Source organism: Scylla paramamosain, chromosome 22 (assembly GCF_035594125.1).
Source record: "Scylla paramamosain isolate STU-SP2022 chromosome 22, ASM3559412v1, whole genome shotgun sequence".
Classification (NCBI taxonomy): Eukaryota; Metazoa; Arthropoda; class Malacostraca; order Decapoda; family Portunidae; genus Scylla; species Scylla paramamosain.
The window spans coordinates 3495001-3518297 of NC_087172.1; the positions used below are offsets into that span (position 1 = coordinate 3495001).

General features: G+C 46.0%; 1 protein-coding gene and 1 long non-coding RNA gene across 3 annotated transcripts in view; one reads left to right on the forward strand and one right to left on the reverse strand.

The window, feature by feature from the left end:
- Positions 1-23297, forward strand: part of LOC135111438 (uncharacterized) — a 154960-nt gene that overhangs the window by 90867 nt on the left and 40796 nt on the right. The window lies entirely within an intron of this gene.
- LOC135111435 (homeobox protein aristaless-like) overlaps positions 19920-23297 on the reverse strand; it is a 75580-nt gene continuing 72202 nt past the window's right edge. The window contains exon 4 of the mRNA XM_064024725.1: positions 19920-21943. Within this exon, the coding sequence (XP_063880795.1) occupies positions 21290-21943 (654 nt within the window). The 3' untranslated portion in view covers positions 19920-21289. The remainder of the gene's footprint in view (positions 21944-23297) is intronic.

The window sequence follows — 23297 nt, forward strand, 5'->3', positions numbered from 1 at the left end:
GTTACGATTATTGAATTTTTCTTTCGATTTTGTGATCTTCCAAGTTCAAACATTTTCCTCCTTTCAACATTGCACAAAGAGACATTTCCTCCTCACCACTGAGAACTCAATCAGGTTGTAAGAAGAAAGCCAACTCGCTCGTGTTTCCTAAATTATGATTTGTAAGAGGACGAAGTGCGGTGGAAGAAGGAGGGAGATCCGGCTGGGTGGAAGACGAAAGGTGGACGTAGCCGGAAGGGGAGGGAAGGCAAGAGAGAGAGGAAGGGTTGAGGAAGGGAGGTTAAGTGAAAGGAGGGTGAAAGAGATCGAGAGAAGGAGGAGCAGAATAGAGTGTAAATATGCATGACAGCTTCCCTTATCTCACCAGCACACACACCTTAATTAATGGTGTGCGGGAGGCTTTTCTTGTGCCTCCTCCTCCTCCTCCTCCTCCTCCTCCTCCTCCTCCTCCTCCTCCTCCTCCTCCTCCTGCCATCACTAAGGGGGTAATGAAACCTCCCACGCCCGCACTTCCGCTACTCTGATTCTTATCTCCGTGTTTACTTGAAAATGAGGGAAGATCCTTGCCTCCCTTCACCTTCCTCCCTTTACCCGCTCCTCCTCCTTCCCTTTGCCTCGCCGCTCCCCTTCCCTTAACTCTCCTTCCCCCCCTCTGCCTCCTCTTCCCCCTCCTCCCATTTATGTGATCTTCTTATCACCGGAACTTGAAAACACGCACGAAACGTAATATTTTTATGAGTTCTTCTTTCTTCTCCTCTTCCTCCTTCTTTTCCTTCCTGTAGTGCTCCTTTGTGTTCCTTCACCTTCTCCTTTACCTCATCTGCTTCATCCTTCTCCTACTTCTTAATTTCTACCTCCTCGTTGCTGTCTTTGTACTACTCTTCCTCCTCCTCCTTACCACCATCACCACCACCACCACCACCACCTTACTCGCCTACCCCACATGTGTTGCTTCCCAGGACAGGACAGACCCACGCTCACAGGTAGAACAGGTAGAACACATGTACTATACGTAGTTCTGTCTGCTTGTCGCTGCCCACCTGCCACCAGTGTCCCTTTACCTGTGTCCCCACTGTCCCTTGTGTGTGTGTGTGTGTGTGTGTGTGTGTGTGTGTGTGTGTGTGTGTGTGTGTGTGTGTGTGTGTGTATGTCTGTGTATGTGTGTGTGCAGATAGTCTTCAAATATATTTTCCTCTCTCTTATTCTCCTTTCCTACAGTATCTCGTCTCTTCCTTCCGTCCATTCTGTTATACTTCTCACTGTATTGTGTGTGTGTGTGTGTGTGTGTGTGTGTGTGTGTGTGTGTGTGTGTGTGTGTGTGTGTGTGTGTGTGTGTGTGTGTGTGTGTGTGTGTGTGTGTGTGTGTGTGTGTGTGTGTGTGTGTGTGTGTGTGTTTGTGTGCTATTTCTTTCTTCCTTTCTCTCTTTCTTTCCTTCCTTCGCTCCTTGCTTCCTTCCTTCTTTCCTTCATTTTTCCTTTCTTCCTTTCTTTCTTTCTTTCTTTCCTAACTCTTATCTCTCTATCTTTACATCCAACAATTTATCACTGGAAATCATATTCATGTTCGTATTTTTATCTTTGGCTATTTGTTTCTTCCTACAGTTGTATACATAAGCGAGAGAGAGAGAGAGAGAGAGAGAGAGAGAGAGAGAGAGAGAGAGAGAGAGAGAGAGAGAGAGAGAGAGAGAGAGAGAGAGAGAGAGAGAGAGAGAGAGAGAGAGAGAGAGAACGTGTTTGTGTCTTTTTCTTTGTGTGAAAGGAATACTGGCCAAGGGGGAAAAAAAAGAAACATATATATATATTTTTTTTTTTTTTTTTTTATGTAGGAAGGATACTGGCCAAGGGCAACAAAAATCTAATAAAAAAAATGCCCACTGAAATGCCAGTCCCTAAAAGGGTCAAAGCAGTGGTCAAAAATTGGTGGATAAGTGTCTTGAAACCTCCCTCTTGAAGGAATTCAAGTCATAGGAAGGTGGAAATACAGAAGCAGGCAAGGAGTTCCAGAGTTTACCAGAGAAAGGGATGAATGATTGAGAATACTGGTTAACTCTTGCGTTAGAAAGGTGGACAGAATAGGAGTGAGAGAAAGAAGAAAGTCTTGTGCAGCGAGGCCGCGGAAGGAGGGGAGGCATGCAGTTAGCAAGATCAGAAGAGCAGTTAGCATGAAAATAGCGGTAGAAGACAGCTAGAGATGCAACATTGCGGCGGTGAGAGAGAGGCTGAAGACAGTCAGTTAGAGGAGAGGAGTTGATGAGACGAAAAGCTTTTGATTCCACCCTGTCTAGAACAGCAGTATGAGTGGAACCCCCCCAGACATGTGAAGCATACTCCATACATGGACGGATAAGGCCCTTGTACAGAGTTAGCAGCTGCGGGGGTGAGAAAAACTGGCGGAGACGTCTCAGAACACCTAACTTCATGGAAGCTGTTTTAGCTAGAGATGAGATGTGAAGTTTCCAGTTCAGATTATAAGTAAAGGACAGACCGAGGATGTTCAGTGTAGAAGAGGGGGATAGTTGAGTGTCATTGAAGAAGAGGGGATAGTTGTCTGGAAGATTGTGTCGAGTTGATAGATGGAGGAATTGAGTTTTTGAGGCATTGAACAATACCAAGTTTGCTCTGCCCCAATCAGAAATTTTAGAAAGATCAGAAGTCAGGCGTTCTGTGGCTTCCCTGCGTGATATGTTTACCTCCTGAAGGGTTGGACGTCTATGAAAAGACGTGGAAAAGTGCAGGGTGGTATCATCAGCATAGGAGTGGATAGGACAAGAAGTTTGTTTTAGAAGATCATTAATGAATAATAAGAAGAGAGTGGGTGACAGGACAGAACCCTGAGGAACACCACTGTTAATAGATTTAGGAGAAGAACAGTGACCGTCTACCACAGCAGCAATAGAACGGTCAGAAAGGAAACTTGAGATGAAGTTACAGAGAGAAGGATAGAAACCGTAGGAGGGTAGTTTGGAAATCAAAGCTTTGTGCCAGACTCTATCAAAGGCTTTTGATATGTCCAAGGCAACAGCAAAAGTTTCACCAAAGTCTCTAAAAGAGGATGACCAAGACTCAGTAAGGAAAGCCAGAAGATCACCAGTCGAGCGGCCTTGACGGAACCCATACTGGCGATCAGATAGAAGGTTGTGAAGTGATAGATGTTTAAGAATCTTCCTGTTGAGGATAGATTCAAAAACTTTAGATAAGCAGGAAATTAAAGCAATAGGACGGTAGTTTGAGGGATTAGAGCGGTCACCCTTTTTAGGAACAGGTTGAATGTAGGCAAACTTCCAGCAAGAAGGAAAGGTAGATGTTGACAGACAGAGCTGAAAGAGTTTGACTAGGCAAGGTGCAAGCACGGAGGCACAGTTTCGGAGAACAATAGGAGGGACCCCATCAGGTCCATAAGCCTTCTGAGGGTTTAGGCCAGCGAGGGCATGGAAAACATCATTACGAAGAATTTTAATACGAGGCATGAAGTAGTCAGAGGGTGGAGGAGAGGGAGGAACAAGCCCAGAATCGTCCAAGGTAGAGTTTTTAGCAAAGGTTTTGAGCAAAGAGTTCAGCTTTAGAAATAGATGTGATAGCAGTGGTGCCATCTGGTTGAAGTAGAGGAGGGAAAGAAGAAGAAGCAAAGTTATTGGAGATATTTTTGGCTAGATGCCAGAAATCACGAGGGGAGTTAGATCTTGAAAGGTTTTGACTAGTGAAGCGTTAGTCCCTAAATATATTGGTGTCTATATGCAGTGTGTGTCTGTATGCATGTATTACTTATGCACAATACAGTATATGCATCTTGTACGTGTATCCATCTGACTCTTTTGTAACTCTTTGACTGCTATTAATTGCAAACCACTCTGAGATATTTCGTTTTGTTCTATAGCCATTTCAAAACATTATACCGGCTAGACACTGGAAGGCTCTTTTATTCCCTCTTTCCTTTCCTGTACGTGCTTGTAAAGGCTTTGTATTGTGTCTTTAGTGGTGTGAATCGTTGGATATCGCAATGAAAGCGTTAAGATTTGTCATTTTATGTTTGCTATGATAACCTCTCCCTTTACACGTCCATACCCACTCATTGTTTATCATACTGAGGCACGTAATGTATCTCTTTTCTCTCCCTCCCACCACCACCTGTTTTCACACCTTAATTGATGTTCTTTGTGTAGCCCCTTCACCCCTCGGCCAGCTGTCGGCTCCGAGGTGTGATGGAAGCGTAGAGAAGGTGAATGAACAGACTTTAATTGATGAAACGTAGGTAGAAGAGAGAGGGAGAGAGAGAGAGAGAGAGAGAGAGAGAGAGAGAGAGAGAGAGAGATGAGAGAGAGGAGAGAGAGAGAGAGAGAGAGAGAGAGAGAGAGAGAGATGGACAAACAAAACAGACAGAAAGACAGACAGACAGACACACACAACAAACACAAAACATAGACAGACAGACAAACAAAGAAAAAAAAACAGACAAAATAGAAGGACAGACAGACAGACAAACAGACAAACAGACAGACAGACAGGAAGACAAAGAACGCATCAAATCAGCTTGTAAATAAGTGATAAGTATTCCCTCTCCTGTAAAGCATCACCACAGTTCCCGCCGTTACGTAAAATGCTGCTGTATAATGAGTCTGAGATGTGGGAATGAGGTAAGGAGTAATGCATGTAATTGTGGGAGAGATATTGTCATTATCTTTAGCCAGCATCTTTACACCGGTATAGTTTTAGCGACGCACCTTCAGTAGGATGTGGAATTCTTGCGTGATGCATATGCAGGAGAGATAAGAGTGACCAGGTGCTGCAGTAGTGATGGAAGTGAAGCAGGTGTGTGTGTGAGTTATAAAAAAAATATTCATCAGTATCTTACAGAACAGAGAAAAGAATGTTCCCCGCCACGTGCATGGGCGAGAGAGAGGAATGCAGCAGCAGCAGCAGAGACAAAAGATGACCAGCTGCTGCATACTCGTACATACGCAATGGAAAGAAAACTTGGCCAGGTGCATTCGAAGTAAAAAAAAAAAAAAAAAAAAAAAAAACGCGACTGACCACTCTCTTACGTAATAATAATAATAAAAAAAAAAAAAACTAAAAATGTGGTCAGTTTTTTTTCAGCAGGTTCATGGAAGACATCACAGTTTACAGATGAAAATGCGTACTTTTCAATCAAATTTTTTTTGTCCAGCCAACCAATTTTTCCCCCTGTACATTTATCCTTAATTTAACGTAAGTTCCTACTGAAGATATCTAGCCAGACGCTTATGTAATAGAAAATAGTAAAGTTTTCCCATGCATACGAAGAAAAAGGAGAGACGATCAGCTGCATATTCAATGGGAGAGAAAGTTGGCCAGGTGGGAATGCAATAGAGGTAAAAGGTTACGTTAATGTGAATGATTTAAAGAAAATGTATTGAGTTGGCGGTGGTCGTGAAGGGCGAAACATGAAACTTTTATACCTTTTTCTTATGGATGGATGGAGAGGAGAAAGTGAGAGGTCAAGAACAGTGAGGTGGAGGAGACGTTACAACTAATGTGACGGAGGGAGGGAAGAGGGAGGGAGGCCTTTTTCTCTGTCTCTTTTTTCCGTCTTTTTTTTTTTATTCATTATGAAATGCACTCCAACATTTCAAGGCTACTTAATGTATTCACCTTGAGTCTTTAATAGATTTTGCATGATTTGAAAAGTTATGAATAATGAAAACTTCAACCAATTGTTCCTTTATTAAACACACTTTGACTTTTAATGTTGCGTAATATTTACACTTTATAAAGCTAAAAAAAAAAAGCCAACGAGGATAAATGAATATTCCTTTTTATTTTCATTTTATCTTTTATTAGGTTAGCAAGTAAACGCTCCATCATGTTTTCCGGTAGAGTGGTTAGGCAAGATGTGTGAGTGGGCAGGGTGTCCGGATGAGTGAGATGTCCCATTGGGTGAAGCGAACAAATAAGCGTGGTAATAAGTGTGGTGTCGAGATTTTGTGTGATATTCGGTTAGTGAGTTGTGCAGATAAAGTGGAGTGGGTGAGGAATCCGGATGAATTAGGTATTTTGTAAGGAAACGTGTTTGTATCTCAGTGAGGTGTTCAGATAAGCAAGAATTTGAATGATTAAGGTGTCCTGATGGAGGTAATCGGATAAGCAAGTGATCGATATACAGGAAATCCGGATAAATGAAGTCTAATATTCGGAAAAATCAGGTAACTCGATCTATGAGGAATTCGGATAGATATAGGTGTCTTGATAGAAATGTCCGGATAAGTACGTGTTCAAATAAGCAGTGAGTTCGGATAGAAGTAATGCATAGATAAGCAGGGGATTCGGATAAAAATGGTGTTCACATAACCAAGTATTCAGATAAGCTCGGGGATTCAGATAAAAATAGCATCGAGATTAAAAAAGTATCCGGATAAGAAAGAAATTCGGATGACTGTCATGTCTAGATAAGTAGGTGTTCGGATAGGCAGAGAATTCGAATCAATGAGATGTCCTGATGGAAGAAGTGTCCGGATAAGCAGGTTTTCGGATAAGCGAGGCGTTCGGATGGGCGAGGCGTCCGGCTATCTGGGGGTGGATCGGCAGATGTGTCCGGGCGTCTATTGTTCCGCTCGGCCGCCAACTTTCCGGCTCGTGAATGCCAAGAATGTGTTTCGCTAATGATTTGTGAGCGTGTGGATTTTGGGCCTCGCTGCTTATAAGATTTTTTTCCTATTTTATCTCATTGTAAAGATTTAATCACCTCCTGGAAGTGAACCGTGTAGTGAAACGCTTCCTTTTCTCCCATCCATGTTTTTTTTTTGTTGTTAGTTTGTGAATTAATGGATTAATTTGTGCATATTAATGGTATTCAAGACAGTCCCATGTTATTTGTTAATGTCTATGAGAATCGCTGACCGCTGTTCTCACTCACACGGGCTTCTGGAAGTGACTCGAGGAAGCCAGAGTATTCAGGCCAACTAATCTGATTATAAGAGGAGCCTTAACATTTTAAGCTTCAATTCTCCTTTGTAGTCGTGAGGCGGTGTAGTGAAATGGCGGTGATCCGTTCATTGGTTTCTGAGAACGTGGATTAATTAGCTAGTTTCTGAGAACGTAGGCAAAACTCGTACCAAAATCATACCAGAGCGAACAATTCAACAATTTTTCCCCCTCATCGTGTCCTCTCAGATCTTACAGCGTCCCTTTCAAGACCGTATTCCTCAACATTTCAGTGCCTTTATCTTGATTAGTTTCAGCTGGCTTTAGTGGAAATTATAAAGGCTTCCAAGGGTGTTTTCATTATCCTGGAAATAAATTGGCAGGGATTATCACTGAGAGAGAGAGAGAGAGAGAGAGAGAGAGAGAGAGAGAGAGAGAGAGAGAGAGAGAGAGAGAGAGAGAGAGAGAGCCATCAAAATACATCTAATCTACTCTAGCCTTTGAAAAAAAAAAAAAAAAACTACGAGTGAGAGTCTGTTCCAGTTCTCCTTAACGGTGTCTCTTCCCCTCAGCACGTCCTCTTCAACCTTCCATTGCTATTTGGCACACCTTTCCTTAATTACTAACCACTCTTGAGACATCTTTTCTTGTCCTACAGCCACCTCCAATTGCTGTACAGCCTAGAAATTGCAAAATCTATTCTTTTGTATCCTTTTTTTTTTTTTTTTTTTGTAGATGCTTATGAAGATTGTATACATTGCTTTTAGTGCAGAGGAAAAGTTAACAAACATACATCTAGAATGCCTCTCCCCTCTCCTGTAAGTCTATACGAAATCCTCAAAATTATATAGTCACTCTCTCTGACCCCTTTGAACATGCATTGCCTTAGAAATTTCCTCAGCGTCCATTTAAATCTATCCCAATCCTTCTCAGTGTTGTCTTGTCTTCTAACTCCCTTAAATCCCCTTTCTTCCCTTTCCATGTCTTTTTAATAGCCTCACGAGCCTTCTCAGTCCTTCCTCGTGTCCCCAAAGTGCCCCTTGTCACCTTAATCCCCGCGGTCCACACTTCCTTCCCTCTGGTGTGCTGGAGGTCCCCGTGCTCCCTCCCTTTCATCTGCAGGGTCGCGGGTCACAAGATCTCTCTCTCGGGTCACGTGCACCTCAGCGCCAAGTGAGAAAACGTGTCACCCTCCAGAGGGTTATTGCAAGACACGCTCTCTCTCTCTCTCTCTCTCTCTCTCTCTCTCTCTCTCTCTCTCTCTCTCTCTCTCTCTCTCTCTCTCTCTCTCTCTCTCTCTCTCTCTCTCTCTCTCTCCAGAAGCGTGATATTGCCTTTTTTTGTTTGTTCTCTTTTACTGGAAATTTATTTATGTTTATTTATTTATTTTTTGGTTTACTTGTTCCTTCTCTGCGATAGGATTTTTTTATCTTATTTATTTATTTATTTATTTATTTATTTTTAGGGGAACAGCCATTTGGCAAGCTGTATTTCCATGGAGTTACTTGCATTAATTAAAGTGATAGCAGCTCTCTTGTGTTTATATTCATCTATTGAGGAACGGTAATTTCACGGGTTTCTTTTCCTTTTTTTTCTTTTTCACTTTTCTTTTTCCACTTTTTTGTTTGTAGTCTGGCCAACCTCATTTAGTCATACAATGCTATTTGGCTATCTAATGACGCAGAAAATTCAAGTTTTAGTTCATTTTCACTTTCATCATCATCACAGCTATTAATATATATTTTTTTCTCATTTCCCATTGTTGTGTTGCTATTGGCCAGAGCCCCTCTTACATGAAAAAAAAAAGGCCTCATCATCGTAATGCCACTACCACCACACTGCACCACCACCACCACCACCACCACAAAGTCTAATGGGCAGTTACTCTACACAAGGCTCAAACAGCAACAACTACAACAACAATAACAACAACAACAACAACAACAACAACAACGAAGTCCACCACCGTCATAGCTCCAGCCTTAACTACCACACACACATACACACACACACACACACACACACACACACACACACACACACACACACACACACACACCACTCCATACATCAACCATCCCACCACCACGCTATGCCACCACCTCTGTTATACCACACTGTAAATGTACTATCAGAACGAACTACGAAAATCAACTACCACACACAACAGTCACTACATAAACCACCACACACACACAAAAAAAAAAAAAAAAATAGATAAATAAAATTCTGAAACATCTCCACTACATTTAAAAGCTTTATTTGGTAATTGTCTAGAGTCCTTACCGGGCCTTATTACTGGTCTATTCACTTCAATTCTTTTACACATACCTTCACATGCACCTAAAACATCATTTTAAAGTGGGGGACAAATGCCCCCTTCCCTCTAGTCCAGCAAAATTGGGGACATGTGGGAAGGCGGGGTTTTTGGGTGGGGGAGACATAAATCAGCGAGCGATTTTCGGCCAGGTTAGGTTAGGTTAGGTTAGGTTAGGTTAGGTTAGGTTAGGTTAACCTAACCTAACCTAACCTAACCTAACCTAACCTAACCTAACCTAACCGAACCTAACCTAACCTAACCTGGCCGAAAATCGCTCGCTGATTTATGTCTCCCCCACCCAAAAACCCCGCCTTCCCACATGTCCCCAATTTTGCTGGACTAGAGGGAAGGGGGCATTTGTCCCCCACTTTAAAATGATGTTTTAGGTGCATGTGAAGGTATGTGTAAAAGAATTGAAGTGAATAGACCAGTAATAAGGCCCGGTAAGGACTCTAGACAATTACCCTCTATTTGAAGTTACACCGGTTTTCAAGGAGATTTTTGCGGCTCTAATGACAGATGAACAAGATTTCTTCATTAAACAGGAGAAACACTCTTGAGAACCCTGGTAAGCATCTCTGTGGCCTTTGAAAACAGCAGTGATGAGAGAGCAGTGCATCTCAGAACACGAGCATCACCACCAAATTCACTAACACTGCACTACCACAAGCACCAAAACCTCCACTGTCAACACACACACACACACACACACACACACACACTCTTCCAATCAGCCAGCCACCTCACAGCACCTCACCCGTTTTCTTTCTCCCCGCGCCCCAAGCCAAGCAAGAGGGACTCGAACGAGGGAACGAAGAGAGGAAGGCTGGCATTAAAATATTTCCCGGTAAGATATTCGCCGCCATTACATGCAGATGCTCGGGAGTATCGACGAGAGAATCAGGCGTCATTAGGAGGATCGGGTCATGTGGTATAAGGAATGCGATACCCTCTGACCTCCTTGAAACCTGAGATCACGACTCCTCCTCCTCCTCCTCCTCCTTCTCTTTGGTGCATGTTTCACTTTGTTTTGTTTACATTTAGAGTGGATGTAATCGATTGGTTTGTTCAAGAGAGCGAGAGAGAATGGTGGAAGGCGCTTGGAGAAGAATGTGGAAAAAGAGGAGCAGGAGGAGGGAAGAGGAGGAGGAGGAGAAGAGTTGTTTTAATTAATGGATAGCCGGAGTGAGCGCTGAGCAGTAATGGACGACCTGATGCTCCTCCGCGTGATGCGAATCCGTGCCAAGCTGCTTCGGGGCTTCGGTTCACTGCCTGGAATCACCGCGCATGAACCCGAACCTTACCCGGCGAGCTCCTTTGCGAATCAACACGAAGCACCGATTTGAAGCAATGGATTGGTGTGATTAGGAAGGGAAAGTGTGGAGTTGATGCGGCCAATCACTATCGTTCATCTCCTCGCACGACGGATTGAAAGAAAAAAAAATACTAGTAATAAAATTGTATTGGATATGATTGTAGTTTTGAGTGTATTTAATCTTCGTGTTAGTTTATTTTTTTCTATTCTCTAATGCGTTGTTATTATAGTGATGGCTCTCTCTCTCTCTCTCTCTCTCTCTCTCTCTCTCTCTCTCTCTCTCTCTCTCTCTCTCTCTCTCTCTCTCTCTCTCTCTCTCTCTCTCTCTTCCATTCCTCTTTTTCTCTTCTTTCACTCCCCTTCTTTCATCTCTTTTCCTTCCCATCCTTTTTCTGACCTCTATTCCCTCTCTTCCCCTATTCCTCTTCCCACTAACCATGTCCTCCGTCCCTCTTCCACTCCTCTCTCTTCATCCCCCATACCTTCTTCACCTAACCTTTTCCATTCTATCTCCCCTCTCCCATCCCAGCTCCTCTCCCCTTTCCTCTCCCCTCTCCCCTCTCAACACAGGGAGCTCTTCAATCACTCAACGGAGGAATAAAACAGGATTTGATATTTATCTGAAATAACCTGATGAGAAAGATTACTTTGCCAGATAAGAGCTGGTGAAGAGGGAGCAGGAGGAGGAGGAGGAGGAGGAGGAGGAGGAGGTGATGGAGGGACGGAGGCGTGCTGAGTAGGGCGGATCTGATAATTACTTCACCATGACGCAGCTTCACCTCCACCACCACCACCACCACCACTCCTATTGTCATCATCATCATCATCATCATCGTTGCCACCACTGTTACCATCACCGGCCCCACGTGCTGCTACTATCAAAGCAATAGCAGCAGTACCACTACCGCCACCACTACCAACTACAACAACAACAACAACAAATTACTACTACTACTACTTCTACTACTACTACTACTACTACTACTACTACTACTACTACTACTACTACTACTACTACTAATACTACCACCACCACTATTACTGTACAGTTACCACCACTGGTGTTAATGTTTGTAAGCAGTACATCACAACAGTCAACGTCCTCACACACACACACACACACACACACACACACACGAGGCGAATCAACATTACCTCCATAACACACTATGATTCGACACACCTCCTCCTCCTCCTCCTCCACCTCCTCCTCCTCCTCCTCCTCCTCCTCCTCCTCCTCCTCCTCCTCAATCCTTCCATGACAGACGAGGCAGCTCACTACTTGCAATTTTTCGTGGTTATGATTCCCCTCGTTGCTGCTGCTATAATTATTGAGGTCAGGGGTGAGACGCGACAACCACCACCACCACCACCACCACCACCACCACCTACAATGCCTCACCCCTTGGTTCCCGGTGTCTAAGATTTATGCATCTTCGTAGCCTCTGTAGTGTCTCTGTTTGCTGGAAGGAAGGCAGGGTGAACTATACTTGAGGCATTGTAATAACTGTAATAACTGTGAAGCTTATTTTTTCTTGGTTGTGTGTGTGTGTGTGTGTGTGTGTGTGTGTGTGTGTGTGTGTGTGACAAACTTTTTCGTTGTGTTGCTTAATATCGTCACATGCGTCACTGTTGTTGTGGTTTTCGTCCTAGTTATCACCATCATCGTCATCATGGGTGTTGTCTTCGTTATCCTCAGTTCATCAGCAGCACCAGCACCGTTACCTCCATCATCATCATCATCATCATCATCAACAACAACAACAAAAATATCATCAACAACATTATAACCTCCTCCTCCTCCTCCTCCTCTTACTACTACTACTACTACTACTACTACTACTACTACTACTACTACTGTTACTGCTACTGCTGCTGCTGCTGCTGGTGCTGCTGCTACCATCACCACCATCACCCCCACCACCACTACCACCACCACCACCACCACCACCACCACCACCACCACCATAAACCCCAATAACACTACCACCATCATCACCACCACCGCCACTTCCCTTCCTCTCCCTCACTCCCCTCCAGCGTCCCTCCTCCCTCCTCCCATAGGTCCGCGCGTCGCCACGGTCATCGCTTCACAAAACCTTCTTGAAAAGCATCGCCTTCCAATTTGCCACACGGATTTCACGGCTGCTGCGGGAACTGTTCGCGGCCGTGAGGAGACTTGAGAGAGATTTCGAGGCTTGTGTGGAAACCTATTTTGCCTCACAATGGGCGTATTTGTTCACTCACGCCCTTGTAATCAGCGGTGGTCGTGTTGCTTTTCAGAGGGGCGTTTTGTTTTGGCTAAAAATAATAAGGTCACTTTGCAATCTCGTTAAAAATTTTGTATAGAGAAGACTTGTATAGGAGGACGAGGAGGAGGACGAGGAGGAGGAGGAGGATGTGTAGCATTAGTGGAAGGTTGTAGAAGGAGGCGCATTGAGGGGCGGAGGTGCGGGTTAGTGAAATGATGCTCGGGGGGCAGCACTGAGGCGGAGAGGTGGTCACGCTGGACGACTGAAGGCACCCCCGCGGACGTGGCTTTATCCCTTGATAATTTACCGCCTTCAGGTACATTAGGGAACTACACGCTCGTTTTGGCCGACCACCGCTCCTCTCGCCGCCGGGCAGTTCCCAGGACGAGTGGTCGTTTTTGAGGCGCCCGCAAAAGGACCAGAACGACCACGGGGTGTCCGGTGTCTTCTTTAATAATAATTGTCCAAGATAACACTGAACGAATAAGCTGGTTGGCGAGGGTCCGCAGCCACGGTGTGTCGCTCCCTCCCTGTGGCTCCCTGCAGCCAACAACAGCGAGGGACCAGCCCCTGTGGTACGCCGGTAGCCTAATTCGATTTACCCAAGTTGCTGACTCAGGAATCCATAATTAAGCGACGGGCAAAAATTCGATATCAAATTATGTGAGGTGAATTTGTGATGGCGAGACAAAGGGAGAGTCATGACGGGCGGCCGAGGGTGTGAAAGCCTCGTGAGCGACTCGTTGCGCGGGTAACGATTTAATAATGATGAGGCGAGTTCCTTCACTCCCTCCACCTGCCGGGCCGGGCGAGGCTCATGGGGGGAGGGGAGGGGGGAAAAATGTATTATGGTCCAGCGACGCGCCATGTCCGCCTCCTGTAGTGGGCAGGGGGAGGACATGCACCTTGGCTGGTCCGTGCAAGGCCGTGCAGTGGTGCTGTACATGCAGGGCTGGTTAGCTCCTCTCAGCCTTGGAGACACGGCTTTACTGAAACTATTGTGTGTGTGTGTGTGTGTGTGTGTGTGTGTGTGTGTGTGTGTGTGTGTGTGTGTGAAACTTAACAATCTCACAATGTTCATTCCTGTGAACCGAACTGGCGATGAGCGGGAAGACAGGTAGGAGAGAGGCAATAAGAGTCAGCTGTCTTCCCGCTCACCTGTTCCTCTTGTTCCTAATGGAGGTGAGTTGGGCGGCGACGGCGGCGGCGATGGTGGTGGTGGTGGTGGTGGTGGTGGTCACTGTTAGCACTAATAAGGTTATAAAACTGACTGGAATCACATTTCCCCGTAATTAGTACCATTGAGAGAGAGAGAGAGAGAGAGAGAGAGAGAGAGAGAGAGAGAGAGAGAGAGAGAGAGAGAGAGAGAGAGAGAGAGAGAGAGCGTTACTAATGTGAGTAATAATACCTTGTTACGCTAATGAGCAGCCGTGTGGGGCTAGGCGCGGTAGAAAAGCAACCATTACCGGGCGTGGGATGCGGCCAGGGACGAAAAGAGCAGCTACTCAGTGCTTTTGTGTGGTGTGGGATGGCTTTCTTTTGTCCCGTGTGTTGTACCTGGGCGATCAGTGTGTCGGATGAACAGGCGAGGTGAGGGAGGTGACCAGATTACCCACAGGTGTTTGAGGAGGCGATGAATCTTGCATGTTGTTTAATCTCGCCTAATGCTCCTTGCGGAGAGTTGGTAAGCAAGCCCAACCCTTGAGGTGAGGCTCGCCACACCTCACCTCGCGATGGCGGCGCTCCCTGAGTCTACTGGAGCACTCAGGTGTGAGTGGCGAGGTTCATCCCCATGCAGTAAATCTCGTGTTTACATTACTGTTTTAATAAGTCATTTTGCCCCGCCCCTACTGAGGCTCCGGCGAGCCTCCCGCCGGCGGGCCGCGAGGGGCGTCCATCACGCTGGGGCAAGGCGCCGCGCCCAGCCCCCACCTCTAATTAAGGAAATTACTCTCCAGGATCCGTCCGACGCTCAGAGATCATTCCAATTATTTCTCGGCGGATTAATGCGAGCTGGAGATTAGCGGGGAGCGTGTGGGCGCGCACTGCTGTGTCGGGGCCACAGTGCCGCCATCACGGACGACCAGGTTATGTACAAATAAAAGACCGTAACTGGATATGCAAATGCCAAAACAAATAGGAGGCGGTGTAGGAGCGGCGAATAGAACAATGGCAGCCTCGGTCTAATTGCAGGGTGGCGAGAGGTATTAATAATATTTATGTGTGCGGCGCCGACTTTACGAGCGTCGCCATTGGTGGGGTTGGTCCTCAGCCCGGCGCGGCCCGGCCTGGTTCACCTCCTCCCCCCAACCCGGCATGACTAACGTGGACAAGTGCTCTCTCCACCAGGCTTTCGGTGAGCTTTCCGGTGAGTGCCCCCTCATGCCTCGGCGCCGCTGCCACGGCGGCGCTCCCCCTCCCGCCTCCTTGAATGGCTGGCTCTCGCGTGCCTCCGTGGCCTGCTGCTTCACCCACCCAGGTTTAGTGACAATTAATACAAATATGTAAAGGGACATTGGGGATTTGATGTTCTTGTGAACCTATTAGCTATAGACTGTGACCTTGTGGCAGTCTCTGTGTGATCCCTCGGAAAGGCCTCGTTGCCAGCGCGGTGGTCCTGGCATTGCATCACACAATGCTACAAACAAGATCTTTCACCACCCACCATCTCTTGCTTCATTACACTGAGGGTGTCAACACTCGCCCTTGTGGTGGCTGGCGACGTAACCACGGAAAAAATGCAACTTCCGATTTGGATAGACTTTCATTAATTGATAATCTATAATGAATTTTTGGTTTTGTCCGGTTTGTTTGTTTGTTTGTTTGTTTGTACACATAAACCACTGCTTCATGCGTTCAGTACTTAGTGCCGTCAATCAAACAGCAAGGTGGAGGTTACTCTTCCCATTAATCTTGTCCTTTGCCTGCCACGAGACAGCTGACGTGTTGCTTGTATCGGAGAGGGACACGAGGCGCCTCTTTGCTGGGTGTGTATCAGACTTGATACACACACACACACACACACACACACACACACACACACACACACACACACACACACACACACACACACACACACACACACACACACACACACACACACACACACACACACACACACACACACACACACACACACACACACACACACACACACACACACACACACACACACACACACACACGAAATCATTGCTTTCATAATCTTCCAAATATAAATATATGTCTTTTTTATTACTTATGAGTGTTGATTGCATCGGAGAAGTACACGTGGCGTCTCTTCGTTGGGTGTATATAAAATTTGATGCGCGCGCGCACGCGCGCGCACACACACACACACACACACACACACACACACACACACACACACACACACACACACACACACACACACACGGAATCATTGGTTGGATAATCTTCGAAATATATATATTTTTTATTATTTATGAGTGAATGTTTCAGATAAAATAATATGTAAATGAAGCTATTTCGTTCATTAAATCACATCTGGCAAAACTCTGTGGTGGTGATTGTGGTTGTGGTGGTGGTGGTGGTAGTGGTGGTGCTGGTGCTGGTGGTGGTGAGCCTGCAACACTCAGGTGGTGCTTGAAGTTTCTGTAATAAATGATGCTAATGAGAGAGAGAGAGAGAGAGAGAGAGAGAGAGAGAGAGAGAGAGAGAGAGAGAGAGAGAGAGAGAGAGAGGGAGAGAGAAATTGTATTTCCTCCTTTTCGCAGAGTTTTGACTTTATGATCGTGTTTATAGTCGTTTTAGGAATACAAGTTGGGTCAGACTGGATGGAGGATTAGGGTGTAAATTAAACCTTTGCAATGTTATGCTAGTGTGCAGTGAACAAGGTCACGCGAGGCCTTGCTGAGAGAGAGAGAGAGAGAGAGAGAGAGAGAGAGAGAGAGAGAGAGAGAGAGAGAGAGAGAGAGAGAGAGAGAGAGAGAGAGAGAGAGAGAGAGAGAGTTTGTAGCTATTCTGTTCCTAGCATCAACATTTTTTCTTTCCCTGTAACATATTCTTTACGCGATAACTATTTTTTTCATGCCTGCTTGGTTACGTTTCACAGTTACTTCTACTCCTCCTTTTATTAGTGAGTCAGTTGCTCAAGTTCAATAAGCCAAGTTTCCTTTCCTCAAGGTAACGAAGCTTGAACGGAGTTATCACTGCTGCTCCCTGCTTCCTTGCTTTCTCCCTCCCTCCCTCATACATAAAAGAAACATTGCAGTAATGGATAAAGACGTACATATTTGATGGAGAAGACAGAGACAAATAGACTAAGTGATTGCCAAACAGCACAAGCTTCCGCCTTCTTTCCCACCTTCCTCCTCCTTTCCCACCTTCTTCCTCCTCCTCCCTTCGCCACCATCACCATCTCCTCCTTCTTCTGCGGTAGGCCACATAACACTCAGCTTGTTAAGATTGATGAAAGAGTGACAGGAACTTGGGACCACAACATCCCGAGGCCAATCATTCGGGACAAGCCGCAAAGCCGCCACCCTCGAGAACGCTGCATTCCCACAGACAGCCAAACTGATTCTGCTTCTTTATAGTTAAGGGAGCCAGTGAGCTGTGTTGTGCAGTGCCCCGATCGCTGCCTAAGGATTGCAAAGGAGGGTGTTTCTTAGTGGAAGAGATTACCCTTTTGTTACACTGCGATCCGTTGTGTGACTTGAAGGTTTTGGCCACAGTTTATTTAGCCAGGTAATTCATTCATTATACTCGCAGGTAAATAAAGGAACGGATGGATGGAGAGACATGCATGGAACCTGTACGGAGAAATTTTAAGTGAAGATACTGAGATAGACGTAGAAAAATGAGTAGGTGAACAAGGAGAATGAAGATAAGGTGATGTGAACCTATATAGGCTAAATTAAGGAAGGACAGACATGCAGACGTGCAATAGAGGAACATGGAAGGTTGGGAGACAGGCAAATACGAGTATTCATCTAAAACACACACCCCCCTCCCAACCAAACACATACAGACACCCGCGTCCCTTATATTTAATTCGAGGGACGAACACCTGTGGCCGTGTGGTGCAGGTGTGTAATGAGAACCAGTTTGAGGCACACGTGTGGGTGGGAGAGCGTTCGTTTGTTGGTTCGTGACCTGCCTTCAAACCAAGGAGTTGATGAATGGAAGTATAAATGGCCTGAGGAGTGAGTAATATACGTAACTTTACCGGGAATCCTGTGCGTTTCAGCTTTTAATGCAGAATTCTGTAGGTATTATAAGTGAGTGATATGTAGACGCCCCGTGCAGTACATCATTACGGTATCAGTTTTTGGGGTGAATGTGTGTGTTCGGAAGATTCATATTAGTAATTTTTTTTCTGTCCCCCTGTGTAAGTGGTTTGATGCACGGTATTTCTGTGTATTACTAAGTGTTTATTTATTTACTTTGTCAGGTATTTTGTGGAAGTACTTGTTTGTTTTGTGGGTTCAAGTTTTTACATTTCTTTTTTTTTTTTTTTTTTAAGGGTAAGAAAGATGATTTATGTATGTCAGTATTGTTATTGTTTTTTTTAACTCTCTCTCTCTCTCTCTCTCTCTCTCTCTCTCTCTCTCTCTCTCTCTCTCTCTCTCTCTCTCTCTCTCTCTCTCTCTCTCCTCTCTCTCTCTCTCTCTCTCTCCGTAATTTCTTCCTCATCCTTCATAGTCTCAATTTTCTCTCCATCATTAAAGCCTCGTCACTTTTTTCCTCACTTTATTTTCACTACATTACATCTTTTTCGTTTCTCACACTCTCTCTATTCACTCTTCCTCTTCCCCCTCCATTTCATTACCCCTCCACTCCTCACATCGTCACAATTCACCTTCCCACGCTGCTCCCCTCTCCATTCCTCTCCTATTTCTCCCTTCTCCTCTCCCTCCCCTTAAGTGATCTGTTCCCCCCAACCTTCACTCCCTCTGCCTCCTCCCTCCTCACTAGCAGCAGCAGCAGCAGCACGTGGGGCGATAATTCCTACAATTTGGATAATAAAAATGTTAATTACTGGAATTTGTTGGCGTTGCAAAATATTTCCTGGGATCAAATTTCTATTTCATGTTTGCTTAGGCGACACAGTTATTACCGATGTTTGGCGTGGGGTGTGTATTATGTTTGTTTGTTTAGTTGGTTATTTGTGTGTGTGTGTGTGTGTGTGTGTGTGTGTGTGTGTGTTTGTGTTTGTGTTTGTTTGAGTAAGGTGTGGATGTGCGTGTATATAACTTTGTGTGTGCGAATTTGCTTGTTTGTTTGTTGGCTTGCTTGCTTGTGTGTGTGTGTGTGTGTGTGTGTGTGTGTGTGTGTGTGTGTGTGTGTGTGTGTGTGTGTGTGTGTGTATTTGTGTGTGTGTGTGTGTGTGACTTGTCTTGTCTTTCTTTATATAAATACTAGTCGGTTTTCTTAGGGAATGTAATATGCTTTTTTTTTTAAGAGTTTGTTCAACTTTAGGTCTGTAAAAGTCAGTAACGAAAAACTAGCTTCTCTTTTGCCAGTATTAATGTGTGGCAAAGTACGTTGGGGGGGGAAGAAGTTTGAGCTGTTGCATGATTACTATAGATATCCTTATATTTCCATTACAACTCATCCTTGAAATATAAATAATAATAATAATGATAATACTTCCACCACTATTGCTACTACTACTACTACTACTACTACTACTACTACTACTACTACTACTACTACTGCTGCTGCTGCTGCTACTGATAATTATGATAATAATAATACTTCATTGTGAATATTTATACTATCTTTCCCACTCATATGTCTATTATTTATTCATTGTTAATAGAACTCTGAATCAACCTTACTTTAAGCAAATATTTGACCATCAGTGGATAAAGTGAGAACTTCCACATCAAATAGAAATAAAATAGCCGTTCCATTCGATATAAAACAGTTAATGTTTACTCACAATGACGTCATCAGGCAATTCTCATAACAATTTTTGCCATTAATATCACTTTAAACGCACATTTGACCTTGGGTAGAGACATTGACACCTTCCATGAGTATTAAAAAGATAATTATCCACTCATTCAAGTCATAAAACACTTAACATTTGCTTCACTCACCTTCATATGCTTCAGCAGGCAAACTCAGCAGCTCACAAGTAAAGGAAGGGCAATAACACACTCGATTTCTTTGTAAACTGTATTGCAACAACATCTCAAGGAACATGGCAATAGAGGGATGTTGGGTGGTGTGGGGTGGGGAGATGGGGTGATGGGGGGAGAGTGTTAGGGAGGACATGCGGTTGGGAGGTTAGAGGGATGCTGGGTGGAGGGAGGGGTGAGGGAGAGGGAGTTGTGTGAATGGTACCAATTTAGTCTCTGTCTTGGTGGGTGTTTACTTGGCAATTTGACAAGGGTGATTTATGATGTTGTGACAGATAATCAAACACTAAGGATGTTGAACAAAAAGCACCTGTAATCACGTCACGAATTTAGTTGATTAATTTTTCATCATTATTAACTGTTTTACTTTATTGCTTCTTTCTCCACTAACGAAAGATATTTGCGAGTGTGTGTTTAGGTCACCGTATGGCATTTTCTTTATTGCTTCCTTTTCCTTATAATTTTTGCGTCAGTTATTTTTTTTCCTTTTCTCATTGTATTTTCCTTACTTCCTTCCTACTAGTATTCTTGTTTTCATTTACCCTTTTTTAATCCCCTGTTACTTATCTTTCAAAATTTATCGTAATCTTTTATTAATTCTTCACTTTCTTGAATATATACAACAATATGAACATCTTGAGAGCCACAGGGAAGTTACCGAGTCCCACCACAGTTTTATTAGAGTATCCTTATGTATACATGATTATCACATCCTTGGTAAATGTTCACTGCTTTTATTTTCGTAGCTTTCCTTTCTGATTTACTTGCCGAGTGCCGCAAAATCTTCATGATGCAGCTCCATATTTCAGTCGGTCAGTTCTATAAACATGAGAGTTCTTTGGATCAATTTATAAGGGAAAACCGATGTCTTAGGTAGTTTTGTGTCAGGCGTGATCCTTCCCTCTCCCCCTCCCTCCCTTCTTCCCTCTCTCCCGGGTTGGACGGTGTTCCTTATTACGTATATGACAACAGACTTAGGCTAGGTCTGAGGTACTTAAGATGAACTTACGTTAAGTTAGTAATGTTAGCAACAGCTGACGGACGGAACCAGTTACAACGAGTATCTAGAAATAAAGAACAGTAAAGTAATCGAAGGCCAAAGGTTCACAAGAAGCACCTTAAGTAACAAGTGACTGCAAGAGCGTTAACAAGGAAAACATGTGAGGTTGACCGAGACCAAGACAACAAACGTTCTCTTGATCGTTGAGGTGGACGAAGATTCGCACTCCGCCCTTCACGCCGCCGCTCCGGCCACCAGCGGCGCCACCCCCACCCCTCCCGTCCCCTCCCGCCCTCCGCCACCTCATGCTGCGGGTAACGACTCATGTTCCGTCCCTCCCTGCTCAGCGCCAGAGGCAAGGGCGTGGGTGAGGTCACGTCAGAGAAGAGAGACTCAGGTCACCACATCGCCGTGTTTCCGCTGCATCTCCAGGCGCAGCTCGTACTCTCGGGCCCGCAGCCGCAGCTCCGCGATGGACGAGGCACGGCGGTCTTGGTCCACGCCGCCCACAGCGCCCACTGGAGACGAGGAGCGACCTCTCGTGGAGCTACTGGTCGTGCGCGGCGGATCCGGAGGAGTAACAGGTGCGGGCGGGGCCACCAGGGGAGGCTGGAGCCCCGGCACGGACGCCAGCAGGGCAGCATAGTCAGATTCAGGAAGTTTGGGCCTGGAGGAGAGGCCGGCCAGGAGGTGGGTGAAGGAGGGCGGGTAGTGGGGCGGGTGTAGGAGGCCGGCACGGTATTGATGCAAATCCCGCAGACCAGACACTCCTGCCAGGTACCCAGCCCCGGGCAGCAGCTGGGCCGTCGACGCCTGCAGGTAGGAAGCAGGCAGCCGAGACGCTGAGGGAGGCAGCAGTGGCGAGTCGAAGGACGGAGGCTTCCTGATGTACCCGAGACTGGCGGCGAAGGGGCTGGAGATGGTGGGCGGCAGGGCGGGGTTCTGGAGAGGCAGCGGTGACGACACGGGGAAGCCGCCGTAGGGGTGCGTTGAGGGCCCCACCTTCTCCTGCTTCCTCCACTTGGCGCGCCGGTTCTGGAACCACACCTGCAGGGAGGGAAGGAGAGAACCAGTCAGGGAATGAAGGAGCATCGTAGAGCGGCGTCACGGCGCGGGCCGTGGAACTTGTGCCTGGCGCCCCGCAGCGCCGCACCAGCTCAGCGGCACCGCCGACACGCACTTAATCGTCCATACGTGATCGCTGAAATTATATACTTGACTGTAATTTTCTGATATTAACGGACATTGCAAAGATTGTGTTTTGTGTGGTACAGTGTCTTGAAATTAATTAAGTTGGGAGCGTTTTATAGCTCACGAAACACTTAGGGTGCGCGTCCTCCCCGCTGAGCCGCCCGCCGCCCTGGGAGCCTCGCCTCGCTCGCCGACAGATGGGCCAACATTGCAAATATTAATCACGAGCTTCACTGCGGAAACCACACACCGGGCGGCGGGGAAGGGGGAGGCACGGAGAAGCGGTGGAGGGGCGAGGAGGCGGAGGGAGGGACGGGATGTCGGTGAGAGGGAACCGCGACTCCTGGACGTGAGCAGCGGTGCTTCACAACCCGCAGACTGGAGCTCCGGAGCGGGTGAGCTGGCGGCGGGTGAGCGGGGCGAGACAGTGTAATAAAGCCCCGCGCGACGTTCACACTGATGGCGTAATGGGTCGGGGAAGCTTGTAAAAATGGGTCCCCTCTATCACCGGGACGTGCCTTGCCTGGTGGATATAATTATGAATGGCGGGGCTGCGAGGCGGTGATCCCGGGGCTCCATAATAAAGCTTAATGGCACGGCGAGTGATGTGATGGAGCGTCTCGGGAGCTGGCGTCATCAGGCTTTTATGGATGCGGCGTACGGAGCTTTTTTAAACGATGATCCAAATGAGATAATGACATAAATAACGCGAGTAATTGGCCCACAGAAACAGCTGCCCGCGGTAATCAGCTGATATTACGGCAAATGACAACAGTAATGATACGGCGAGGGGAGGGACGGGGAGGGAGGGAGGCCAGGGGTCAGGAGGCTAGGGCGAGTGGGTGACAGGGAGGGAAGGCAGGTGCTAAGGGATTAAGAGGGAGTGGAAGGAGCGGTGGGAGTGTGGGAAAAGGGAACAAGAGTAGGGGAGAAGGAGAGGAGGCGGAGATAGACACAGAGGAGGAAGATAAGAGGAGGAAGATAAAGATAAATGCAGAAGAAGTGAGGGGGAAGTTTAGGGGAAAAATAATGGTAGCAAGGGGAAGGGGAGGTAGATGGCTGGGGTGGAGGAAAGGGGGTGGTGGGGAGTTAAAGGGGAAATAAAGATAACAAGGGAGTCACGGTAGGGGGATGGCCGGGGGAGGTCGCATGACGGATTACAAGGTCTGACTGAGTTTTTACTTAGGGTGTTTAGGTATAAATGAGTGTT